We start from the raw sequence: 23,243 nt of genomic DNA on the forward strand, positions 1-23,243 counted from the left end.
CGTTCCCCAGACCCCTTGGGGCACCCCCATTGCCAACAATGACTAGCACCTCAGTCAACTAGGTTGGGTCGCTTGGCATCACGCTCAGAGAGAGAAAGTGAGTGACTGTGAAGTCATTCAATACTGCCCCCTACCTCCCTGCCTCCCAGCCTTGGAATCCCAGCCTCACTTATGGTTTGCTGTGTGACCCCGCCTAAGTGTCTTCACCTCTCTGAGCCTCTGAGGCACCTGACTTATGATAAAGGAAGGAGAGTCTTTCACAGTGGAATGAGGCAGTGGACAAAGTATCAAGTGTGGAGTCAGACAGACTGAAATTTTACTCTTGCCTCTGCCAGCCTCTTGCTGTGTGACCTCAAGCAACTCCATCTCCCTCTCTGAACTCCAGCTGCCTCCTTTGCCAAACGGGTCTGAAACCCCCTATCTCTTGAGGGATGGAGTGAGGCAAGGCAACAATACTATTATTCTTGTGCACTCAGGAGCAGGAGGCCCTGCAGGTTCCAGCCGCGTGGGAGAGTTTCAGGGAGGATCCCCAACTGGTCAGACCAGAAGAGCTGGCGTCTTGGGAGGGAGTGGGACTCAGGGTGGGGAGTCTCCTCTTGCTCAGACCTGCCCGCATCTTGGGTGCTGACACCTCCCCCCCCCCCCCCCCCCCGCCGACCTTGCCACATGGCCTAGGACCAGAGTGCAGAAGGAGGTTTAAGTGCGGGGACTCTGCTTACACCTACTCTGTGACTCTCCCCAGCTCCCCTCCACAGGGGCCACTGCAAAGAGGGGTTTAGAATTGGTTCCCCAGAGAGATGAACAAAGGGATCAGTGTGGAGGCATCAGATCCCCAGCCCTGGAGGTCATGACGGGGGCTTCAGACAAGCCTGGGGCCATCTCCCCTATGGGTATCCTGTCCCCCGGGGAAGGGCAGGCTCTGAGCCCAGTGATGTTCCCAACCTGCTTCAGACCCACTCCTTCCGGGATGTGCTGTCTGGGATGTTTCAGAGAAGGGGTGGGGTCAGCCACTGTGCCCCACCCGAGATGTCAGGAGGCACAAGGGCCTGACTTTCCCATGGGCGCCCAGGGCCCTGCTGGGGCTGGAAGATGGCAGAGGTCACAGGGCAGGGGCAGGGAGGGCAAGGCAGACAGAACCTATCCCGGGGAGGGAGGAGATGGCAGGCGTGGGACCTCATTGGAGCCGAGGCCCCAATCCCCCCAGCTCAAGCTCCACATCCCTTCGCGCTTCACTTACAAAACAAATTCCAATACAAAATTAGAATTTCCAGATGGCAATCACAGGTGATTAAACCCAAGAGGGCTCTTCTGAACATGGGGACCGGTCAACTCCACTAGTCACATGCCCATGAAGGTGGCCCCAGTAAGGGGACCCAGTCTGCAGAGGGGCTGAGGGATGAAATGATTCAAGAATTCAGATGGCTCACATCTGGAGGTAGAGGCCAAGGAACACCTGGGGTCCCCAAGGGCCTGCGAATGGGGGTGTTTTCATTCCAGGGCTTCAGGAGTACATCTGGATCCTTAAGGAATCCTGGGACGGGACACCCAGGTCCTGAGGAGATGGGAGCCAGAGGGACTGAATGCCTAGTTCCAGAGAGGTTTAAGGGAGGAAAAATCTGTCCACACAGGGACAGATTACAGTGGTCAGGGCTGTAGTTGAGGAGCTCAGGGGACTGCAGAAGCCCACCAGGGATCAGGGAGAGCTTCCTGAAGGAGGGGACACCTTAGGTGAGACGTAAAGGATGAAAAATTCTGTCTGTCTTGTTCACCACCGCCCCAACCTCAGCATCTTTCTCATCAATTTATCCAAATATCAGACGTTCCCTCAACACCTAGTTTGCATACTGGCCCTTTACTGTGTGTCAGGGACTCAGTAGTGATGGAAATAGCCCAACCCCTGCCTCCTGGGGCTCCCCACCAGCACGGGAAACACACTTAGCAGCGGGGATGATCCAGAGTAGTCAACGCCATAATGGGGAAGGCAGAGTGATCAGGGCTGAGATGGAAAGCCCAGAGGAAGCATCTGACTCAGTCAGGTGAATCATGGAAGGCTTCCTGGACACATCTGAGCTATGACCTACATGATGAGGAGTACCGTGGAGTGGGGAAAGGTGACTTAGCAAAGGGAACATTACATACAAAGACAGACAGGTGAAAGACTAGCTTTTTGTTTGTTTGTTTTTCACTTTCATGGGATGAAATGTGCCCTATGCTGCTGGGGACACAGCTGTGACCAGGACAACCCTGGCTCTGCCCTCATGGAGCTCCCAGTCCATCGGGACATAGATCCATCACCAGTGATGACCCATGATGTTCAGGAATGGCACAGGGGAGCTCAAAGGGGGGTGCTTCATCCAGCTGGGGGAGTCAGAAGGGCTTCCTGAAGGAGGGCACATCCCAATTAAGACGAGAAGAATAAGGAGCTAGGTGGTTAAGGGAAAGACAGAGGGAATAACACGCGCCAAGGCCTGGAGGGCAGGAGGTTAGGAGTTCCTACAAATTGACAATAGCCCAGTCAGGTCCCAAAGGGTGGAAGCAGGCAGGCCCACAAACTGAAAAAACAAAATTGCCATAAGACTAAGGACGCATGCCTCGCCACACCCCCGCCCATCCCAGCCATGATCCTGGGGTTGAAGGCCTCCATTGCTAAAGGGTAGGACAGGCTGAGGGATGCTTGGGTCTCATAGGTACCCGTAACTCAGATATCTTGCCTCAGGCTCGAGGAACCTCAGCAGTAACCACTGTTTTTCCTCCATGTTTAATTCGGTATCACAGGAGCACCAATAAATAGTTCCTTCCCGTCCCCTCAATCTTCCCCCCACCCAGGACAGAGCCCCCGGGGCTGGCTTCCCGTCGGGGAAGGCACCTGCAACCCAGAACTGCGCGGCTCGGACCAGCCGAGCCGCCAAGCCCACAAAATTCCCGGAAGAGTTCCAAAGGGGCGGGGGCAGGCTTTCCGGCAGTGGGCGTGGCTTCAAGGCACCGCATGAGGGGCGGAGCCTCGCTGGGACGTCCCCCCAGAGGGTGTGGTCACTCAGGGGGCGTGGTTCTCATCAGCCGCAGTCACGATGACGTCCATCCAGATGCGCATGGCCTCTGGGCTCGGCGCCACCATGTAGAAAAGGCGTTCGTAGGTTTTGACACAGAATGTTAGGCGAGGGTTCGGGCTCTGGAATAAATAGCGGGAGTGGAGGTTGTTAAGAGAACAGATGAGTCCACCCTAATTCTAATTCCAGTCTTGCTATTTACAGGCTTTGTGGGGTTGGACAATTATTTAGACTCCCTGAATGTTTCCCCATCTGTCTAACTAACTGATGTTACCTACTTCATTGGGCTATGAGTATTAATTGAATTAACACAGGAAGGCGCTCAGAATTATAGGAGCAAGAGGAATTTACAAAGAGAACAGACCCATGTTCCAATCCCCCAACCTACCTATATTAGAAATACAGGCAATTCAAATTTCCCCTCCCCCCAAAATCTAGGTTCCCCTGTTTTGTAACTGGGAAAAACCTCGTGTCTACAACCTATTTATTGAGTACCTACTTGCCAACCTCAAATTAAGTTAAATCCTTTACATCCATTGTCTGTTTTTAACCTTCTCAACTCTGAAGAAATGGGTTGAAGAGTGCCCATTCTGCAGGTGAGAAAACTAAGGCTGGAGAACAGAAGTCACTTTCCTGATGTCCCACAGCTTGGATTCCAACCTAAGCTCTAAAAAGCCACAGTTGCTCTCCGGAGCTTTCTAAACATTGTATCAGTTTCTGGCACTGCCCTTTAATTTTTATAAAAGTTCTAATTCCTCACTTCTCTGGGGAAAAATAAATATGATATGACACCATGGGGCCCATTCCCGTTTGGCAGTTATGGGCAGATGCTAAGAAATGATCATCCCCTTTAGATGTTCCCAGGCTGCCTCCGTCCTCACCCGGCCCAGTTCAGATATTCATTCTCAACTTGGCATCTGAGTTTGCCAAATTTTTGCTCTAAAACTTTTGTTCCAAGAAAAATATCAGTGGCTGAGAGCCAGAGCCAGAGCTCTTAATTTTTGGTCCTTGCAGTGAAATGACCTGTGCTGGATGGAGTACCCTGACATTAGGGGCTGAGGGTGGCCTTTCCCAGGGAAAAGCTAAAGCTTGACTACTGAGGCTCCAACTAGGAGGGCAGGGCAGCACCAGACAGAGGCTTCACCTTGAAGGCACAGCGTAAGTGATCGTAGTAGACTTCCTCAATGGCCTGGAAGTAGATGACGCCTTTGAGCTTGGTCTCTTCCTTGTCTGATGGAGGGAGGTAAGGGAAAAACAGAGCCAGTGAGAGGTGTGTGTGGTGTGGGGTGGAGGGAGAGGGGGAAACCATTGGGCCCAAGTCCTGAGACTTGGGGCTGGGTAAGGAACGTGGTGACAGAGTCTGAAGGTCCCTAAAGCACTGTGGTTGGGAGGTGAGTGAATGTTGATGGGAGACTAGGTGGGAGACTGGTATGGTGATTGGACAAGACTGGAGAACGGGGTCTGGGAAGCTGGAATCCTAGGTCCTGGACTGCCTTGGCCCCTGAGAAGGGCAGGGACTCAAGGAGAGGTTCAGCATTATTGATTCCCCTAGGAAGAACGAGGGGCCTGGAACCCTAGGTTTGGGGGCTGGGCACTGATAATGCTCCTTCTGGGTATCTTAGGAAAACTAGATCTGGGGAGTCAGAATGGTACAAGACTGTTACCCATGTTACTGAGGAGGGCTGGTGGCTAAAGGGGGAAGAGGGTCCTGGGACGCAAGGCGGCCAGGCTGGGCTTACCGGCATAGTAGGCCAGGCGGCGGGCCTGGCGATCAAAGCAGAACCACCGCTTCCTCCAGGTCTTGATACGGCCGCCCATCTTCACCAGGGGTCCGTGACAGCAGCCCCCGGACACCCGTACGTGCGGGCAGTTTTCGGGGTTGTGGCCCCAGCGTTCCAGGTGCTGCCGGAGATCCAAGACCCGAGGGCCAGGAGGGCGGGATGGGGGTGTGGGCGGGGCCTGCGGAGGGAAGAGAAGGGGGGGGTGACACCATAGGGTCAGGAGAAGGGGGGGCGGGTTCTGCCGTCTGGACCCCCTGAGGAGAGCCGGTCAGAGTAGCTCAAGTGTAAGGCCCCCGCACAGCCTTTAAAATGGTAACGTTAACAATGACGGTCAAGATGATGCTTCCGACAGCTACACTGACTGACTGACACTCTGCCCAGGGTTTTACCAGCATCCATTCCTTGGCTCCCTACGGGCACCCTTGGGTCAGGGCTACTGAGTCCCATTTTTCAGATCAGCACACTGAGGTAGAGAGAGAGAAAATAATCCACCCGCGGTCACACAGAGCTTCTAAGTGGCAGAGCTGAGTTTCGAACCCAGGTCTTCCTGACCCTAGCGCTCACCCTGAAACACCAGAGACATGTTAGAGAAGTGATGGACCCCAGCAGGGCCCTCACCTCCTGCCTCGGTAAAACAGAGTGGTCAGTACATGAGAGCACTGTTTCCATTATTATTATTATTATTCTTGTGATGAAAGCAGTGATCACTGCCCGTGCTAAAAACCCACGGTATAGGTATAATCTCTCTACCCCCTCAGACTCTCCCCAGGGGGTAAGTACATCATTGTCCCCATTTTACAGATGTGGAAACCAAGACCCTGAGAAGTTAGGTCACTAAGCCCAAGCCACACAGCCAGAGCTGACCAGCTAGGACTCCCCAGACAAAGCCATCATGTCAGGTGGCCATAAAGGGGAGAAGAAGGAAGGCAATCAAAGTGTCTCCTGTCACGAGGCCTGGCTGATTATACCTATTCTTCCCAACTGATCCCTGCAAAGAACGGTGTGATCCCCGCGGTCACACTGAGGCTCAGAGCAGTACACCTCAGATGTCAGCATGCAAGCAGACTCCCTAGGGATTTTGTTAAAATGCAGACTGGGATTCAGTCATTCTGCAGTGGGGGTCTGGGGTGGGGGTGAAGTTCTGCATGTCTAACAAGCTCCCGGGCAACAGGGATGTCAATACCTGCTGGTCCATGGACCACACTTTGAGTATCAAGAGCTGAAAACATTGAAGCAAGGCCAAAGCAAGAAGGGATGAGAAACAGAGGTGAGACTCATTGGATGGAGACAGGGGAGAGTGAGGAGGAGGGGAAATGGGGAGGAGCCGGGGAGTGCATAGGAGGGAAGGGGTGGTTAAAAGGGCACCCACTGGGTCATCTCGCCAAATCCACACAGTAACACTACTGATTACCACGTATGGAAGATCCCATCTATGGCCGACACTGTGCCAAGTGATCACCTTGTTGCCTCTCCAAAACAACCCATTATTGTCCCCATTTGACAGATGAGGAAACTGAGGCCTCTAGAGAGGAAGTGACTCACCAAGGTCACCCAGGTAGGATGTGGAGGAGCCAGGCCCCAACCCAGCAGAGCAGGGGTGGGCTTAGGACTGTCAACTCCCCCACTGCCCGTCAGTGTCACCTCCATGGAATGCCTGCCCCTCTGGAAGCCTCGGTTTCCCTACACCGAAACTCAGAGGTTATCACAGCACTCTCCTCAGGGGGCTGTTTCCTGGATGAGCTCACTGCTGTCAGCCTCCCCGACCTGGTGATTCCACTTCCAGGCACAAATCCCAGAGACACACAGGCCCATGGGCACAAGAGGGGGGTGGGAGTGGGAACAGTGCAGTCAGCAGGGGTCTGTTTAATAAATGATGATGCTACACAGCAGGAGTGCTTCATTTTTAATGAGGTAGAGCTTATGCCTGACAACCCAGAAGGCTCCACCGCCCTTCCCGCTTTAGTTTATTCCTGGGCTCTTATCAGCACCTGACATGCTACTTATTTTACTTATTGATGTTGCCTTTTGTCTCTCTCCCCTGTTAAACACCAGCTTCCCTGAGGGCGGGGACTGTTACTTTGGTCACTGCTGTAACCCAGGGTCTACCACACAAGTAGGCACTCCATAAATACTGGGTTGAAATGAATAAGGAGAGGCCAAATGGTTGAGAGAACCAAAAGCAGGCTGGGAACGATGTGCTTGTTTTCGAGGAAAATAAATTCAGCAAATATGGTTTGATTGGTGTATGGAGGAAAGTATAAAACCAGATTTGAAGCCTTCTCCATGATAGAAAACACCTGTGTCTCCCGTGGTAGGGTGGGGGGACCTTTACTTTCCCAAATTCTTGTTTGTTATAACAGAAAACTATTCATGTTCTTAGTGTAAGTAGAAATAAATTTTTAACGAGGAGCTGCCAGCGAAATCCAGAGTGTGAGGAATTCTACAGGATAAGTGACTTTTCCCACAAATAAAGGGCATTATTTTAAAGCAGGGAGAGAGGACTCAATCTCAGAGATTTAAGAGACATTTTAACTAAATGTATCACGTGTGCTTTTTTGGATCCAGATTCGAGTGACCAGCTACAAGAAGACATTTTGGAGACAATTAGGGAAATGTAAATACGGACCATGTATCAGAATGTTACAGAATTACTAATAATCTCATAAGCTATGACAGTGGAATTTTTATGTTAAAAAAAAGTATCTATTGGAGATATGTAGTGAGGTATGGACGAAATGATACAATATCTGGAATTTGCTTTAAAATATTCCGCTGCAGAGTGGGAAGCAGGTGAGGATTCAGCACAACAAAATTAAGTAAAACCAGATTCGAGAATATGGGGATATGTGTATAAAAACAGATGATTGAACTTGGTGTACCCCCCAAAAAATAATAAATAAATTAAAAACAATGAATGCCACAATTCCAGATTATAATATATGTTATGAAAAAAGTAAAAAAAAACAAAAACAAAAAAACCCACCAGATTCGATATTGACAATCATTAGAGCTGCATGGTGGGTGGGTACGTGGAGATTCATTAATCTCATCTACCTTTGAACATGCTTGAATATTTCTATAATAAAAAGTTTTTTAAAAGAATCAAATAAATAAAACAAAAATTTAAATAAGATTTAAAAGCCCTCATTCTGCAGTAACTGCTGACACCCTGACACAGGCACCCACTTACAGGAGGGGAAACCGAGGCACAGAAAATAGAGCATGTCACCCCAGAACATGCCACGGCTACAGACGACCCTGATGGGAACAGAAACTAGGTCTTTTGAGTTCCCCGTCCACTTGCCAAGCCCAGCACACTTTTCTGTGCCGTTGGAGGAGAGGATACGGTGAGATAAGAAAGGGCAGAGGCCAAGGGGCAAGTCATGCAGGGGAGCGATAGGGGGAGAGGGGAGGGCAGGGGCGGGACTGACCATGATGGCAGGTACAGGGGGGCCTGGGGCACCTTCCGTGCTCCTTTTTGTCCCTTCCTGTGGGTGCAGAAAGAAAGCGTCACCGAGAATGCTAACCAATTACAAGTGGGGGAAACGTACTGATTTCCTGGGTCCTGAAGAAGGGGGGCCGGGGGCCTGGACTCTTGGGTCTGAGGGAGGAGGGGCTGGGGGAGGGGCCTCTGCTCCTGGATCTGAGGGAGGAGGGGCTGGGGGGGTGGGCCTGTGCTCCTCCCGAGTCCAAGCGAGGAGGGGCTGGAGGCCTGGGCTCCTGAGTCCGAGGGGGTAGGGGCCGGGGTCTCACCCTGGCCTGGAGCAGCCGCTCCCTCTCGGCCACCGCCTGCTGCAGGAGCCGTTCCATGCGGGCGATGTCTGGGTGGAGGGCTCCACAGCTGGGAGCAGCAAACAGAGACAGGGCAGGTTACAGCAGCCTGGCCGCTTCCCCCCATCTCCCCACCTTCTCCCTGACGTCTCACCTATTCCTGGGGCCACAGTTCAGCAGCTGATAGAGGGGGTGTCTCCCGGAGTCTCCAGCTGCTGGCGGGAGGGCCGAGGTCTCCAGGGCTTCTGGGGGGAGAAGGGCTTGGGCTAGGGGGCCGGCATGCTCCCTGGTCTCCCACAACCGAAGCATCCTGGTTCCTCCTTCCTGTGATGCAGGGAGGGTGGTGATGGCAGAAGAGGGTACATGGGGATGGGGTACGTACTCACCAGCACAATGGAGGGACAGAGGCCGGGGGGATCCCCTCTGGCTGGCTCTCTCTCCCCTCTTCCGTGGCAGGCTTCCAGTCCTCTGGAGGCCGATGGAGCCCTGAAAACACACAAGGCCCATGCACACAGGAAAAGACGCTGTCTCCACCATGAAGTCGGAGAACCGCCAAGTAAAACCACCATCTCACTGGCACAGATCAAAAAGCCACTGTAAACTTGATGCTGAGCGAAAGCAGCCAGTCACAAAGGACCACACAGTGTACCATCCAGCATGGGCAGATCCAGGGAGACAGGAAGTGGATTAGCGGTTGCCAGGGGCTGGGAGGAGAGGGGAATTGAGGGGCAATGGCTAAAGGGTATGCGGTTTCTTCAGGGGTAATGAATGTGTTCTAAAACTGATTGTGGTGATGGTTGCACAACTCTGTGACTATACTAAAAACCACTGAATTGTACACTTTAAATGGGTGAATTGTAGTGTCGGTGAATTATATATTTTGATAGAACTGTTTTTTAAAAAAAGGCCCACTGTGTTGGTGGGGATGTGGGAAACCCAGATGCTCTCCCACAATGCTGGGGGCTATTTTATTGGAACAACATGGAGGCCAATTTGGCTCTTTTTTAAAAGTCAATAAAAAAAAAGAAAAGAAAAGAAAAACAAAATAAATTAAAAAACAAAGAAAATAAAATCAAAATGACGAACGCATAAACCTTTGAGCCCCAATTCCACTTCTAGGACTGTATCCTGTGGATACTCTCAGACATGCGCAAAATGACCTGAGTTCAAGGTTAATTCTTGCAGATGCCTGGAGACCCCCTAAGTGCCCATCAAAAGGAGGCAGGGTCGATAAACCAGAGATCACCCACAAGGAGGAAAGTTCCAAAGCGTACCAAAGGAGGAGGATGCTGTTTATATCAGAGAGAAAATAACACCCAAGATAAAAGCAAGTACAGAGTGGTGCACAGAGGATACCACCTACACATAAAAAGTGGGGGAAAGTATATACATGTCTGTTTCAATACAGAGTATCTCTGGGAAGACAGGAGACACTGGTAACCCTGGCCACCCCGGGGAGGTGAACTGCATGGATGGAAACAATGGCGGGAAAGCTCTCTTCTCTGAATATCCTCCCATGGCCTTTGAACTTGGAACAAGAGGAATAGTAGTTTAAAAAATAATAATAATAAACATGACAACCAAATGCAACCTGTGTTGCTAGACCAGAAAAAAAAATTATTTTCTTTTTTTTGTTTTTCCTAAAAAAAAAAACCACCTGTGGGACAACTGACAAAAATACGAATAACAAAAAAAAAAATATGAATAATATCTGTGGACTTGAATAGTATTGTCTCAATGTTAGCTTCCTGAATGTGATCGCTATACTGTGATTATACAGGAGAATGGCCTTGACCTTAGGTAATAACAGGAGAAGTATTTAGGAGTAAAGGGGAATCATGTTTCAGAAAAGGATAAATTGTGTGTGTGGGTGTATGTGTATGGAGAGAGAATAATAAAGCAAACGTCAAATGTGGTAAAATGTTAATCTCAGAATCTGGGTGATGGGTATTCAGGAATTCTTTCTACTATTTCTACAATTTTTCTGTAAGTCAAATCATTTCAAAATAAAAAAAACTACCAAAAAAATGAAAATAAACTTATCTGAGAGTAATAAAGAAAGAAAGACAACTGAAATCATTTCTTAAAGAAAAGAGCAAAAACTCTGCCTGGATAATAAAAAAATAAAAATAAAAATAAATAAGTTGCATAATTTGAGCACCAATAGGAATACTCACTGCTATAGATCGTAACTCATCACATATATGCATGTAATCCATGAGTTAATAATAATACTAAAAGAAACATCGAACTGGTCACCTTGGAGGATGCAAGAGAACCAACTCTTTATTCTGAAGACAGGTGAATGAAGTGAAACCATCACGCATTTTCCCTGCATTTCCTACAAAAACCATATCCTTGGGTGACCAAATAATCAATGAAGGCAAGACCCTCTTTAGAGAAGAATTTGAATCAACAAATGAAGCGGGAATGACGCTTGGGATTTTACCGCTCACGAGCTCTAGTGAATCAGTCAACGGAGGTGCTGATGCCACCAAAAAGAGAAACAGATACACCGCCCCAGGAAGGCTGGCCAGAATGCCGACGCTCATCTGCTCAGCCCCCGACGTCCCACCTTACAGGAAATAAAGAGGAAGAGCGAGGTGACGCTGACCCATATGGATGCAATCAGCAAACTCTGCCTGGGAGACTTTACAGAGCAACCACCTGGTTTCTTCAACTAAATTGCAAGGGGGACAATAATAGAAATGGAGAGGGGAGTCTATAAGTCTCTAAGGAGACTTAAAAGAGATAGCCACACAGAAAAGTAAGAATAAAGTATGGTGTTTAGTGACAGACGCTTAACTACTGGAACTTTAAATGTAAAAAGGAGACTAGGATAAACGCCATGCCAATTGTTATTCTCAGGGTGGGGACAGACAGGGGTCGTCATTGTGGGTGGAGGGGGTCATGTGATGGGCTGACACAGGTGGCAGTTACCAGAGTGTCCCCATATAATCATTAAGCTGTGCATGTGCTAGATGTGATTTTCTTTCTTTTTCTTTTTCTCTTTTTGACCGCACCGTGTGGCTTGCAGGATCTTAGTTCCTGGACCAGGGATTGAACCCAGGCCCCTTGCAGTGGAAGCATGGAGTCCTAATCACCGGACTGCCAGGGAATTCCCTGGATGTGATTTTCTAGATTTGTATTATTTCACAACGTCTTTTAAAATAGTAACCAATATTTGTCAAGTGCTCAGTCTGTGCTTAACAGTGTATGTGGCGCTCAGCAGACCCATTTAAACTTCTAAAACCCCTGGGAGTCGGGAAAGATTCGCTCCACTTCACAAAGAGGAGACCGAGTCCCAAGTTCCTGTGGCTCTTCACTCTTTCCTTCCTTCAACTGATATTCCCAGAGCTTCCCAGCTGAGAGATCTTAGATTGTTGGCACTGAGGGAAAAGGTGTGTAAGAGAGACCCAAGCCTTGTCTGCACGGCGCTGACATCGTAGGAACTGAATGAGCCATTGGACAAATAAGTGTATCATCAGAAACTGCTGTGAGCGAAGAGTGTTATCAAAGGGTGATATAAAAAAAAGGATCACCTTCCAACTGGAAGACCAGGAACAGTCTTCTGGACACTGACCCTAAGACCCAAAGGTTAAGAGTTAGCCTGGGAAAACTCCCTGCCAGTCCAGTGGTTAGGACTTCAGGCTTTCATCACCAAGGGCCCAGTTTCTATCCTTGGCTGGGGAACTAAGATCCCACGATCTGTGTGGCACAGCCGAAAAAAAAAAAAGAGTTGGCCAGGGAAGACTGAGAGGAAGGGTGTTCCAGGTGGCAGGATAAGCAAGTGCAAAGGCCCTGAGGCAGGAACAAATACAGAGTGCTGGTGGGTCAGTGATCCCGCAGCTGAGCAGAGTCAGCACAGGATGGGGGATGGAGAGAGGTGGGCAGGCGTCAGAGCACATAGGGATGTGTGGGCCATGGTGAGGTGCCTGGGGGAGTCACAGAAGGCTTTCGGTGGGAAGGGCTGAAGTAGAAGGGAAGATCACTCTGGCTGTTGTTTGGGGGATAAATTATTGGGAGGCAAAAACTAAGATGGAGAAAAATCAGTGCGGAGGCTGGTTTAGGGTCACAAAAACCAGAGATGAGGGTGGGAGTGGGTGGAATAAGAATGATAATAATTATAATAGCAAACAATATAACTCTAATGGGAGTAACAGGTGTCCACATTTACTGAGCACCTGCTACACGCCAGGCATCACACTAAGCACTTTAATGCATTAACCAATGAATGCTGTTATTGTTCCCATTTTGCAGCTAAGTAAACTGAGGCACAGAGCTGTATCTAAGATCAGCCAGCTAGGAAGTGGCCAAACAGGTATTGGAACCCGAGCAGAGCCGGTACTCTTAGGCATCATATAATCCTGGCAAGAAGGGGTGGAATTGGAAAAGGATTTAAAAAGACTTGTAGGGAAAGAGAGGAAGGGGCAAGGAGGAGTCATTTGTTAATCCCTGCATTCATTTATCTGCTTGTTTACTGTTTATCTGGCTGAGTAAATAAACACTCTCTGGGCTCTTCATATGCCCTGAGGTCCCCCCACCCGTGATCCCTCTGAGCTGGTGCTAACTTGGTGCCCACTTGGGTTCTGAAGGATCCCTGAGAAACCCTCGTCTCCCAAAAAGCACAGGCTGTGGAAATAGGCAGCCTTGCTTCAAACCTAGCTCTGCTGCTTAGTTGGGTATGTGACTTTGGCAAGTCATGGCTATTTTCAGGGAGAGTTGCCCTCTGTAAAGTGAGTAACATCCTGCCACCCCGCCGTGATGGATGCAAGGATTCAACAAGTGACTTCATGCAAAGCACACAGAATAGTGCCAGGCACGGCCACCAGCATCCTGGGGTCAGTGCCTGGCCCCCAGGTGACACCCAGGTGCAAGGTGGGTATGGGATCCACACTGGTGGGTAGAGGATCCACCTGGCCTTAGAAGCTCCGTGTTCACAGGAGCCAATGACTCAGGTACCGACTCCATAGGAATGGACCCAGCTTCTTACCAAGTATCTGTAGATATGCAATTTACTTATAAAGGTTATATTTACCCTAAGTCACGTTGCCTGGCAACACAGCTGACAATCCACCTTTATGAGGCATCTGGTTAGAAAGTTACAAAAGCTCTGCTAATCCTTTACCCAGATAATAATAAGACCTATTTCTGCAGGTCCTTCTGAGCAAAAAATAAGATTATATATACATAATTTCATGAATGTGTAATATATATTATTGAATTATATACCCATAAAACATATAAAATATATGATGTGATATAATACAATATATATTAGGTTGAAGTACGTCAAACTGTCAGTATATGACTGTTTCTCCCCTCCAGATAATAGCAATTCCATGTGGTTCAAAGGGATAAGATGGCTTATTGTGGGTACAAAGACACACATACGTGGATCTTCGTACCAGCATTGCTTAAATTGCAAAAACACTCCAATCGCCATCCTCAGAGGGAAGGCTGGCTCAGTGCCCCCACACAGAACCGTGTGCCACACAGAAGCTCAGAGCGGTTCAGAGCATAGGCTCCAAAAACAGAGTGCCTGGGTTCAAATCCCAGCTCTGCCACGGACTAGCTGGTTAAGAAACTCCACCTCTCTGCCTCAGTTTCTTCATCTATAAAATGGAAAGAAGAACCCAGCTTGTGGAGTTGTTGCAAAGACTAAATGAGTGAAACCACGTGAAGCACTTAAAACGGTGCCTGGCATACGATACAGACTCCAAAGATACTAACTCTCATACTGACTGTTGTTTATATCCTTATCACTGAGCCACTGAAAAGGAAGAGGCAGCGCTAAATGCGTCAATAGAAAACAATGTCCATGTTAGAGTCTTAAGCTAGAAAATAAAAGTCAACTAGTAGCTAATAGACATGTTTTGGAAAAAAACATTTACATGATAGAACAAGAGTGCCCAGTTTCTAAGCGCTGACCCCATATCCACACGACTGAAACAAAACTTTTCTCATTGAATATTCACCCCTACCTCCCGCACAGCACTCTGCTGCGTCTACTCTACTTCATTTTTAAAGCTGGTAGCAACATATTCAATAGTTTTAACCCACTCATAAGTTGGGACCCCCTCGGGACTTCCCTGGTGGTCCAGTGGATAAGACTCCACGCTCCCAATGCAGGGGGCCCGGGTTTGATCCCTGGCTGGGGTACTAGATCCCGCATGCATGCCGCAACTAAGAAGCCTGCATGCCGCAACTAAGAAACCCACATGCCCCAACTAAGAGTCCACATGCTGCAACTAAAAGATCTCACATGCTGTAACTAAGACCCGGCACAGACGAAATAGATAAATTAATTAAACAGATGTAAGCAAAACAAAATAAGGTGGGACCCCCAGTTTTAAGAAGATCTGGAAGAAAGGATATTCAAGAAACAAGTAGCTGCCCTGCTTCTGGGGAAGGGGCAGGGGTGGGGGGGCAGTGGGGTGGGGAGAGGAGGCCTTCTTATCAATATGCCCTGTTGAGTGGCTTTTAAAATTTATACTTGGGTGGGCACAGTCCCATTTCTCCAGGGGAGAGGTGGAGTGTCAGGCAGAAGAAAGGAAAAGATTAATAAAAGCTGGAGCCTGATAAAAATAAAAATACCCCTTGATCAGCCTTCTCTCCCCCATGCCCTTGAGACCCCGGAGTGATGAGGCATTGGGGGGGCACCTGGAGGGAGCTGTGAACGGAGAAGAGGCAGGAAGAGGCAGCAGTGGCAGGGTGGGCGGTGGGGTCCTGGAGAACCAGCAACTGGCGGTCTGTCTTCTGGGTGAACAGGAGCTGCAGGAGAACAGGTGAGGGTGTCTGGCCGCTGGAAGGATGCTCTGGCCCATGCCTCCAGGGCCAGCCCATTTCTTGGATGGTAAAACCAAGGCTCAAGGTCCCAAGAGAGCTTAAATGTGGTCTCAGTGAAGGAGGACTGTGGGCAGAGACTGCTGGTTCCCTGAGGAGGAGGACCTGGAGGCCCGAACTCCTGGGTCCCAGGGGTAAAAGGGATGAGGGGTTGAGAATTGTGGATCCCAAGGAAGGAGGGGCTGGGGGCCTGGATTCCTGGGTCTGAGGGAGGAGGAGGCTGGGGGATGGACTCCCGGGTCTGAGGGAGGAGGGGACTGACAGGCACCTGGAATCCCCATACCTTGGTGAGGGCCTGATTGGACTCAGATAAGTCCCCACCAGGGGCTCCCTGAAGGCAATTAAGCTCGAGCAGTCGGCTCCGTTCCTAGGGGAAAACAAGACATCAATGACTGACACACCTCAGGGTCAGAACGAGCCATCCCAGCAGCTCTCCCTGATTCCAGGAGACATCTGGGGTGCAGGGAGGCGATGGGATGTCCCGGGGGAAGTAAGGACAGTAGGACAGGTGTCTGGGGTGAACTTACCTGCGTCAGGGCCTGAAGGGCCTCCTCCTTCTTCCGGCTCAGCCCCCAGCTCTCAGCTGCCATCTGTTCCCCCATCGACTTGAGCTGCTCCTCCAAGACCTGAATCCGGCGCTGCGGGGCACCCCCAGGGCCCTGGTTACTCAGCTGCTCCAGGGTCCCCGGCTGGTTCCCAAGAACCAGGTCCTCCTTGAGAGCCTGGGATTTGCTCCACCCCATAACAGAGACCCTGGAATCTGGGTGCCTGGGATGGGGTGGAAGACTCAGAGTTAACCTCCCTGGTGCCCTCCTTCCCTTTGGGGGGGTCCAGAAGAGACCCGGGGTGGGTTGGAGGGATGTAGGATCCAACATCCAGAGACCAAGGAAGACAGAGACCCAGAAAGTTGCCGTTGCCAAGAACAGAGAGAGAGAGAGAACGGGAAAGACAGAGAAACAAACCCCAAGAGACAGAGATGCAGAGACAAGACAGAAACAGAAGAGAAACAGACAGAAGCTGTGTGAGACAGAAATGGGAAAAGAGAGAGTGACAGGAAAAGATCCAGAAATAGAGGCGGAGAAAGGAGTCCCACATCAGAACTTTCTAATCCAAAACTCTGGGAACCTTCGTATTAAATACAGTCAAACATGTTGCTGTCTCCAGCTGGACTTGTCAGACCCTGGAATGTGAAGCTCTCGGAAAGGACTAGTGGGAGCATCATCTGGGATGAGGGCTTGAGAGGCAGGGAGCGCAGTGGCGAAGACCTAGTGGGTTTAGCTCCCAGCTCTGTGCTTCATGCACTAAGTGACTTTGGAAAAGATGACTTGAGCACCTTGACTTTGAGCGTCTTCATTTACAAAGTGGGAAAAAAAAAAAAATTAAGACCTGTCTCCCAGGATTGTTGTAAGGATGCAATGACTTAATACTCATGAAACGTTTAGGACCAAGCCCGGCACGTGGTACATGCTTAATACATGTCAGCAATCGTCATGACTACTTTGAAGTACAAGATACAGCAAGGACACAAGGACAGAGAAGGGAGCAGAGGAGACAGAGGGCAATGGCGAGGGAGGCAGGGCTAACCCGGCCCCACTCACCCTGTGCTGCGCCACGCTGGCCTGGAGTTCCTGGACCTTGGGGTCCAGCGGCCGGGCCCCAGGGCTGTCCCGATCCTCCTCTTCCCACCGGCTCTCCCGCTCCAGCTGCTGGAACTCCAGGTCCTCGTAGGCATGCTGGGCCACATCCAGCTGTTCCCTCATCTGTGGGGGGAAAACAAAAGGGCTGGAGGCCTGGACCCCTAGGAACCAGGAGGCTAGTGGGCTGGGGCCAGGACTCCTGGGCAATGAGGGAGGAGGGGGCTGAGGATCTAGACTCCCAAGCCCTGGGGGTTAGATGGGTGGGAGAGGAGGGGACTGAGGGCCTGGATGTCTGGGTCCTGAGTGGCCTGGGCACTGGGTCCCTGAGCGGGTCCAGTGGACTCTCACCTCCTGCACTCCCTGCAGAAGCCGCTCACGCTGGTCTTCAGGCTGTAAGTCAAGCTGCCCCTGGGCTTCCCGGAGCCTGTGGCGAAGACCTTCCACACGATCCCGCTCCTGGCTCAGCCTCCTCTGTTCCTGAACAAACAACCGGCCTCTTAGCCTCAGCCTGAGCACAGGGAGGGAAACTGAGGCCAGCCAGGGCCAGGCCAGCTGGATCTCAAGCCCCTCCCTGCCTAGAGTGTCGGCTCCAGGAGGGCAGGGACCCTGTCTGTCTGGTTCACACTTATACAGGCCCACCCATGGCAGGTGTCAAGTAAACAGTTGTTTAAGAAATGAAGGAGGGGACAGATGAATGGATAAAGATGTGGTGTATATATACATGATGGAATATTACTCAGCCATTAAAAAGAATGAAATAATGCCATTTGCAGCAACATGGACGGACCTAGAGATTATCATACTAAGTGAAGTAAGTCAGAAAAAGAAAGACAAATATCATATGATATCACTTATATGTGGAATCTAAAATATGACACAAGTGAACAAATCTATGAAACAGAACCAGACTTACAGACATAGAAAACAGACTTGTGGTTGCTGGAGTGGGGGCAGGCTGGGAGGGATAGATTGGGAGTTGGAGTTGGCAAGTGCAAACTATTACATATAGGATGGATAAACAACAAGGTCCTACTGTAGAGCACAGAGAACTATATTCAATATCCTGTGATACAGCATAATGGAAAAGGATATGAGGGGGACTTCCCTGGTGGTCCAGTGGTTAAGACTCTGTGTTTCCACTGCAGGGAGCACAGGTTCGATCCCCGGTCGAGGAACTAAGATTCCACACACGCGAAAGGAAGGAAGGAAGGAAGGAAGAAAGAAAGAAAAGACTATGAAAAAGAATGTATATATGTATAACTGAATTACTCTGCTGTACAGCAGAAATTAACACAACATTGTAAATCAAGTATACGTCAATAAAATAAATTTTTTTAAAAACAGAAACGAATGAGGGAATGAATACAAAACATATCCAGGCTGGGTGATTAATACCGGGAACCCAGAGTCAGGGGTCAGACCTGGCCCCTGTGCTCCAGCGAGGGACACAGCCAGTTACAGTCTGGGAAAATCAAGGCAGTGAAACACAGAGATGGGGGGAGCAGTTTCTACCGGGGTAATCCTAAGCTTCCTGGATGTGAGGATTTTAAGGTGAGCCTCAAAAAACAGGGAGAATTTAGATGTGTGTAGATAGACGGAGGCTGGAACGGCATTTTGGACAAAGGGAACAGCATGGAGCAAATGACTGGAAGTTGAAAAGTACAGGACGTGTAGGGGGCAAACTCTGGTCAAGAAGGAAGAAGCTGGGGTGGAGGGAAGAGACGGGGAGATGAGTGGAATGGCAGGCAAGGTGCAGCTCACATATGGTTTGGCCCACCAGGCTGAGGAGCCCTTATCCCGGGGAAACGGGGAGCCATGGAAGGTCTGAAAGGATGTAGTAGGATCTAGGTGTGGAATCATCCCTCTGGGAGATAGGTTCGAGGGGTTGAGACTAGCTCCTTCATGAGTCCTCCAAACAATAAGAATGAGACTCACCTGAGGTCTGGGCAGTGCGGGTGTAAAGGAGACAAACTAGAAAGAGGTTCAGGGAGCCCAAAGAACAGGACATGCTGACTGACAGGCTTGGGGTGAGAGATAAGGAGGCGCACAGAGCAAGGCTCAGGACTCTGGCCTGGTGACCAAAGGGACAGTGAGACAGGGACAGTGTGGAAAAGGGAATTGCTGAGGTCAGCTTTGGATACGGTGAATGAGAAGGGACCAGACCCCTGGGTCTGAGGGAGGAGGGGGTTGGGGGCCTGGATTCCTGGGTCTGAGGGAAGAAGGACTGGGGTCTGGAATCCCAGGTCCTAGGGGAGGAAGGAGATCTAGGAACCAGTATCCTAGGAAACAGGACACACAGGTCTAGATTTTGAGAGAGAAATCAGGGCTGGGAGAAACATAGGCTCTTTGAAGTAAATGATGACTGAACACCCAGCCCCAGGAAAACCCAATATATAAGGTAAGGGCAAAGACAGAGATTGATAGAATTACACAGTTACCATTTTCTACCTTATACAGCTAACTGTTCCAAGCAATGACCACCAATGGATGTTAAAGCCTTTAGGTAAATAACTATTACGAAGGTATCAGAGTAAATACCACTGAGGTATGGACAACCAGAGATGATGTCCCCTTGACCCAGCGCACAGGAAGCACCACAGCACATCTGAATCTAATCCAGCATCTACATCTAACCACCTGCTTCCAGGAAGAGAAACGAGATAAAGGGCACCCCGGGCACACAGCTGGTCACATACTGACCATGGGACAGAAGACTTGGTTTCTCCAACAAACAGTATGGGGGAAAAACAGGCAGGGACCATTAGAGGTGAAACAACACACACAAGGCATTTCAACCAACTACAGTATACTGGCCTTTGGGGGACCTGATTCAAACAGCCAACTGTTGGGGATTCCTTGGCGGTCCAGTGGTTAGGACCTTGTGCTTTCACTGCTGAGGGCTCAGGTTCAGTCCCTGGTCAGGGAACTAAGATCCCACAATGCACAACCAACAGTCAACCGTTGTTTTTGAGACAGTCTAGGACCCATGAGAGCTGACTGGAAATGAGAGGGCATTAAGAACTTATTAATTCTTCAGGTGTGATCGTGCTATAGGGATAATGTTTTTTAAAAGGAGTTCTCATCTATAAGATAAGAACTAAAGTATTTACAGGCAACATGATGTCTGGGATTGGCTTTCAAAACTAGGGACAGGGAAGCCAATGGGGGGATATGAAACAGGAATGCAGGATTAATCCCTGCTGAAGCTGGGGAGCACACCACGTGGCAGCCGTCTGACTACTCTCTTTTTGTTGGTTTGACGTTTTTTCACAATATGACATTTAAAGAGCAAAGAGAGATGGGGCAAAGGAAGACGCCCCAGTGAGTCAGGCCCCAAAGTCATGGACAGGGAGGGAGGAGGGAAACAGGAAGAGGCATAGGCCGACTCCCCCCGCCCCGCCCCGCCCCGCCCCGCCCCCAGCCCAAGTATCCCCGTTTGGGGAATAGGGATGGGCCCAGGGCCCAGGAGCACCACAAGGAAGAAAACTGACGATGAAGACCCAGCAGGACAAACAGACCTGTTCCCGCTGCTCCTGGCTGCCCTTTTCTGAGTCCACCCGCTGCCCCAGCAGCTCCCGGAGCTGCTCCTCCTCCCGCCGAGCGGCCACTCGCTCCCCAGTCAGCTCACCCCGCAGCAGGGCCACCTCCACCTCCATCTGCAGAGAGAATGCAAAGGCTGGGACACAGAGGCCTAGGTCTGAGTAGGAGAGGGCTGGGGGCTCAGACGCCCGGGTCTGAACGAGGGACCTGGGAATCTGAACTCCTGGATTCGGAGAGAGGATGGAGCTGGGCTCCCGCAGTTGGAAAGGACTGGGAGCCTGGCCTTGCCGGGTTCCCCAAGAGTTGGGGCCAGAATTCCCAAGAGGTCTGCAGCCTCACCTCGATTCTCAGTTCTTTCCTCTGACGCTGTAGCTCCTTCACGCGCTGCTCCATCAAAGCCACGCGAGTCAGTGCTTCCAGCTGCTGCGCTCGAAGCCGCCGGGCGGCCCCTCGAACCCCTTCTCCAGACTGAGAGGGTGCGGGGGGCATGGCCGGGGTCTGAACGGGAGGCGGAGCCTCAGCCTGAGGTTGGAGAGGGCGTGGTCAATTGGGGAGGACTCGTCCCCTGAAGTCACTAAAGAGGTGTGTTCCCCATCCCATACACCCCCTCAGAGGGTCTGAGTCTGCTTAACGCTACCACCAAGCTCTTTTACTCAAGGAGGGGAGGGTGCAGGTCCGGGGACCGCTCGGCCCCAAGAGGTGGCCCAGGGGCTCGCAGTGTGGGGAGGAGGCACAGAGTCGATTCAAGGATGGTGTTTCTTTTTCTTTATCCAGGTCCCATTCCCTTGGCGTCACGTCTTCGAAGGTCCTGCATCTTTCTCTCCCCCCAGGTCACTCTGAGTCTTTCTCCCTTTTCTCTGGGCTTCATCTTCCTGACTCAGTATCTGTCTTCTGTCTCTGAATCGCTATTTCTCTTTCTCTCTCGGGGTATCTTCCTCTTTCAAGGTTTCTGGTCTCTATTTCTGTTTTTCTGAACATCTCTGATTCTGGATTTCTGCGTCTCTATCCCCATCTCTCTGAGTCTCTGTCTCTGGTCTTTCAGGGTCTCTGACTCTTTCGGGTCTTTGTCTCTCAGTCTCCCTGTCTCTGGGTCTCTGTCTACCTGGTCTCTCTATACCTGTCTCTCTGTGTCTCTGTCACCCGCTTGGGTCTGTCTCTGTGGGTCCCCACCCCCCGCCCTCCGGGTCCCTCACCGCATCGCGGCTGCTCTCGGTGCTGCTGCCTTCTCCCCCTTCTTCCTCTTCCTCCGCCTGCTGCTCAGCTCCTTGGGCGCTCGGAAGCTCTGCTGAGGCCTTGGGCGCCTGCTGCTCGCGGGAGTCCTCGAGGTGCTCCCGGGGCTGCGTGGCCCCTTGAGACCGGACGTCCGCGTCGCGCTCCAGGACTGCGGGCGGTGGTGGGGTCCCCTCGCCCGGGCTGCTCCGCGTCCCCATGGCCTCTGCGAACTCCCGTCGGGTGGGCGGGGCCTGGAGTTCCGGGGGCGGGGCCCGGTAGCGGGGGCGGGGCCCAGGAGACCTGAGCGCCCCGCCCGAAAGCTCCGGAGAGCGCTTCAGAGGCGGGGCCTAAGAGTAAAAAGGATGGGACTGAGCATTCCGGAGGCGTGGCCTGGAGTTTCTAGGGGCGGGGTTCGACGGCTCCTAGGGCGTCACGCCCCCGGAGGCGGGACCGGAATTTGAGTCCGGGGTCCTAGCACGCCCCCTACCGGCCTCTCCCTGCTATCCAGGTGTCGAGCCTTGCACTCTCCTAGCGGCCCCGCACGATCCCTTGGAGCGCTTTAGAGGGGCCCCGTCACCTTCTCCTTTGCGGACTCAGGAGTCGAGTTCCGCCCCGTTCCCTCTGGAGCCCCATACTCTCAGCTCCGACCCCACCGTGTAAGGGAGCGGCGCCCCGGCCGCCTCACCCAGGGATCCAGGAGCCGGGGCTCCTGGTCTCCCTCTCTCTGGACAAACCAGGAGCCTTGAGTCCAAGGCTCCTACCGGAGCGAGATTCCAGAACCCCAGCCCCCTCCACCCTCGCAGCCCCGGCCCCCTCACCGGCTCAGGCTTCGGCGCGCTCCCTCCTGCGCTCCGGCGCTGCAGTTTCTGCCCACTAGACAGGTGGCTGGGGAAGAGGGAGGAGAGAGAGGCTGCTCTGTCCCCCGTCCCAGCAGCCCGGAAGTGGAAGAGGGGACAACTGGTCCGACAGCTCTCGAGGGAGGAGGGAGCGATCAGCTTGCCCCGCCCGCAGCTGCGGCATCCGGCCATCCCGGCCCCACTGGCCGCACCCTTGGAAAACCCAGCATGACCACCCCCCAACCCTGCCTCCAGCGCCCCCATTCCTGCCCCTGGAGGGCCAGGCGCCTTGGTCACTTATGTATCATGCCCAGACCCTGGGAATCCTGAAAGGAACAAGGGAATAGAGATAGGGGTCTCTTCCCTATAACGAGCCCTTTAGAAGGGCCCCGACCAGTTTGGGGAGCTGGGCAAGGGGAGGGGGTGCCCTGAGCTGAGTCAGAGACCCGCCCAGAGACAGGGGGAAGTCGGGGCTCCCCCACTTTGCTATGGGTGGAGGGCAGAGGTTAAAGGTCTCAGCCAGACCCTTCCCTCTCTGGACAAAAACAGGAAAATAACTGGTATGTGAAAAAG

At 51.4% G+C, this 23,243-nt stretch overlaps 1 protein-coding gene across 4 annotated transcripts; it reads right to left on the minus strand.

Annotated features, from left to right (window-relative positions):
• Positions 1–2,239: 2,239 nt before the first annotated feature.
• On the minus strand, positions 2,240–22,776 carry PHLDB3 (pleckstrin homology like domain family B member 3). Of its 4 annotated transcripts, none has more exons than XM_057711069.1 (16): positions 22,653–22,776; positions 21,816–22,181; positions 20,962–21,144; positions 20,601–20,738; positions 17,431–17,559; positions 17,044–17,205; positions 15,973–16,083; positions 15,729–15,812; positions 15,197–15,373; positions 8,986–9,085; positions 8,754–8,844; positions 8,582–8,669; positions 8,260–8,316; positions 4,787–5,006; positions 4,192–4,277; positions 2,255–3,169 (listed from the first exon to the last, which is right to left on the minus strand). In XM_057711069.1, exons 2-16 carry the CDS (start codon positions 22,050–22,052, stop codon positions 3,035–3,037), a joined length of 1,998 nt encoding a protein of 665 aa, XP_057567052.1. In that variant the 5' UTR covers positions 22,053–22,181; positions 22,653–22,776; the 3' UTR covers positions 2,255–3,034. The 4 variants fall into 4 exon arrangements, with proteins under 4 accessions (XP_057567055.1, XP_057567053.1, XP_057567052.1 ...); XM_057711071.1 differs by having other exon boundaries at positions 2,262–3,169; positions 15,263–15,373; XM_057711072.1 differs by lacking the exon at positions 20,601–20,738 and having other exon boundaries at positions 2,240–3,169.
• Positions 22,777–23,243: the final 467 nt, after the last annotated feature.

This window comes from Hippopotamus amphibius, chromosome 16, assembly GCF_030028045.1.
Source record: "Hippopotamus amphibius kiboko isolate mHipAmp2 chromosome 16, mHipAmp2.hap2, whole genome shotgun sequence".
Classification (NCBI taxonomy): domain Eukaryota; kingdom Metazoa; phylum Chordata; class Mammalia; order Artiodactyla; family Hippopotamidae; genus Hippopotamus; species Hippopotamus amphibius.

What these genes read in the sequence shown, in the direction of transcription:
- PHLDB3 (XM_057711069.1), bottom strand. Translation starts at nt 22,052, where the DNA reads ATGGGGACGCGGAGCAGCCCGGGCGAGGGGACCCCACCACCGCCCGCA. An exon ending in TTCTGCAGGGAGTGCAGGAG is followed by an intron (nt 17,206 to 17,430) that starts GTGAGAGTCCAC and finishes TTCCCCCCACAG; the next exon opens with ATGAGGGAACAGCTGGATGT. An exon ending in CCCTTCAGGCCCTGACGCAG is followed by an intron (nt 15,813 to 15,972) that starts GTAAGTTCACCC and finishes GTTTTCCCCTAG; the next exon opens with GAACGGAGCCGACTGCTCGA.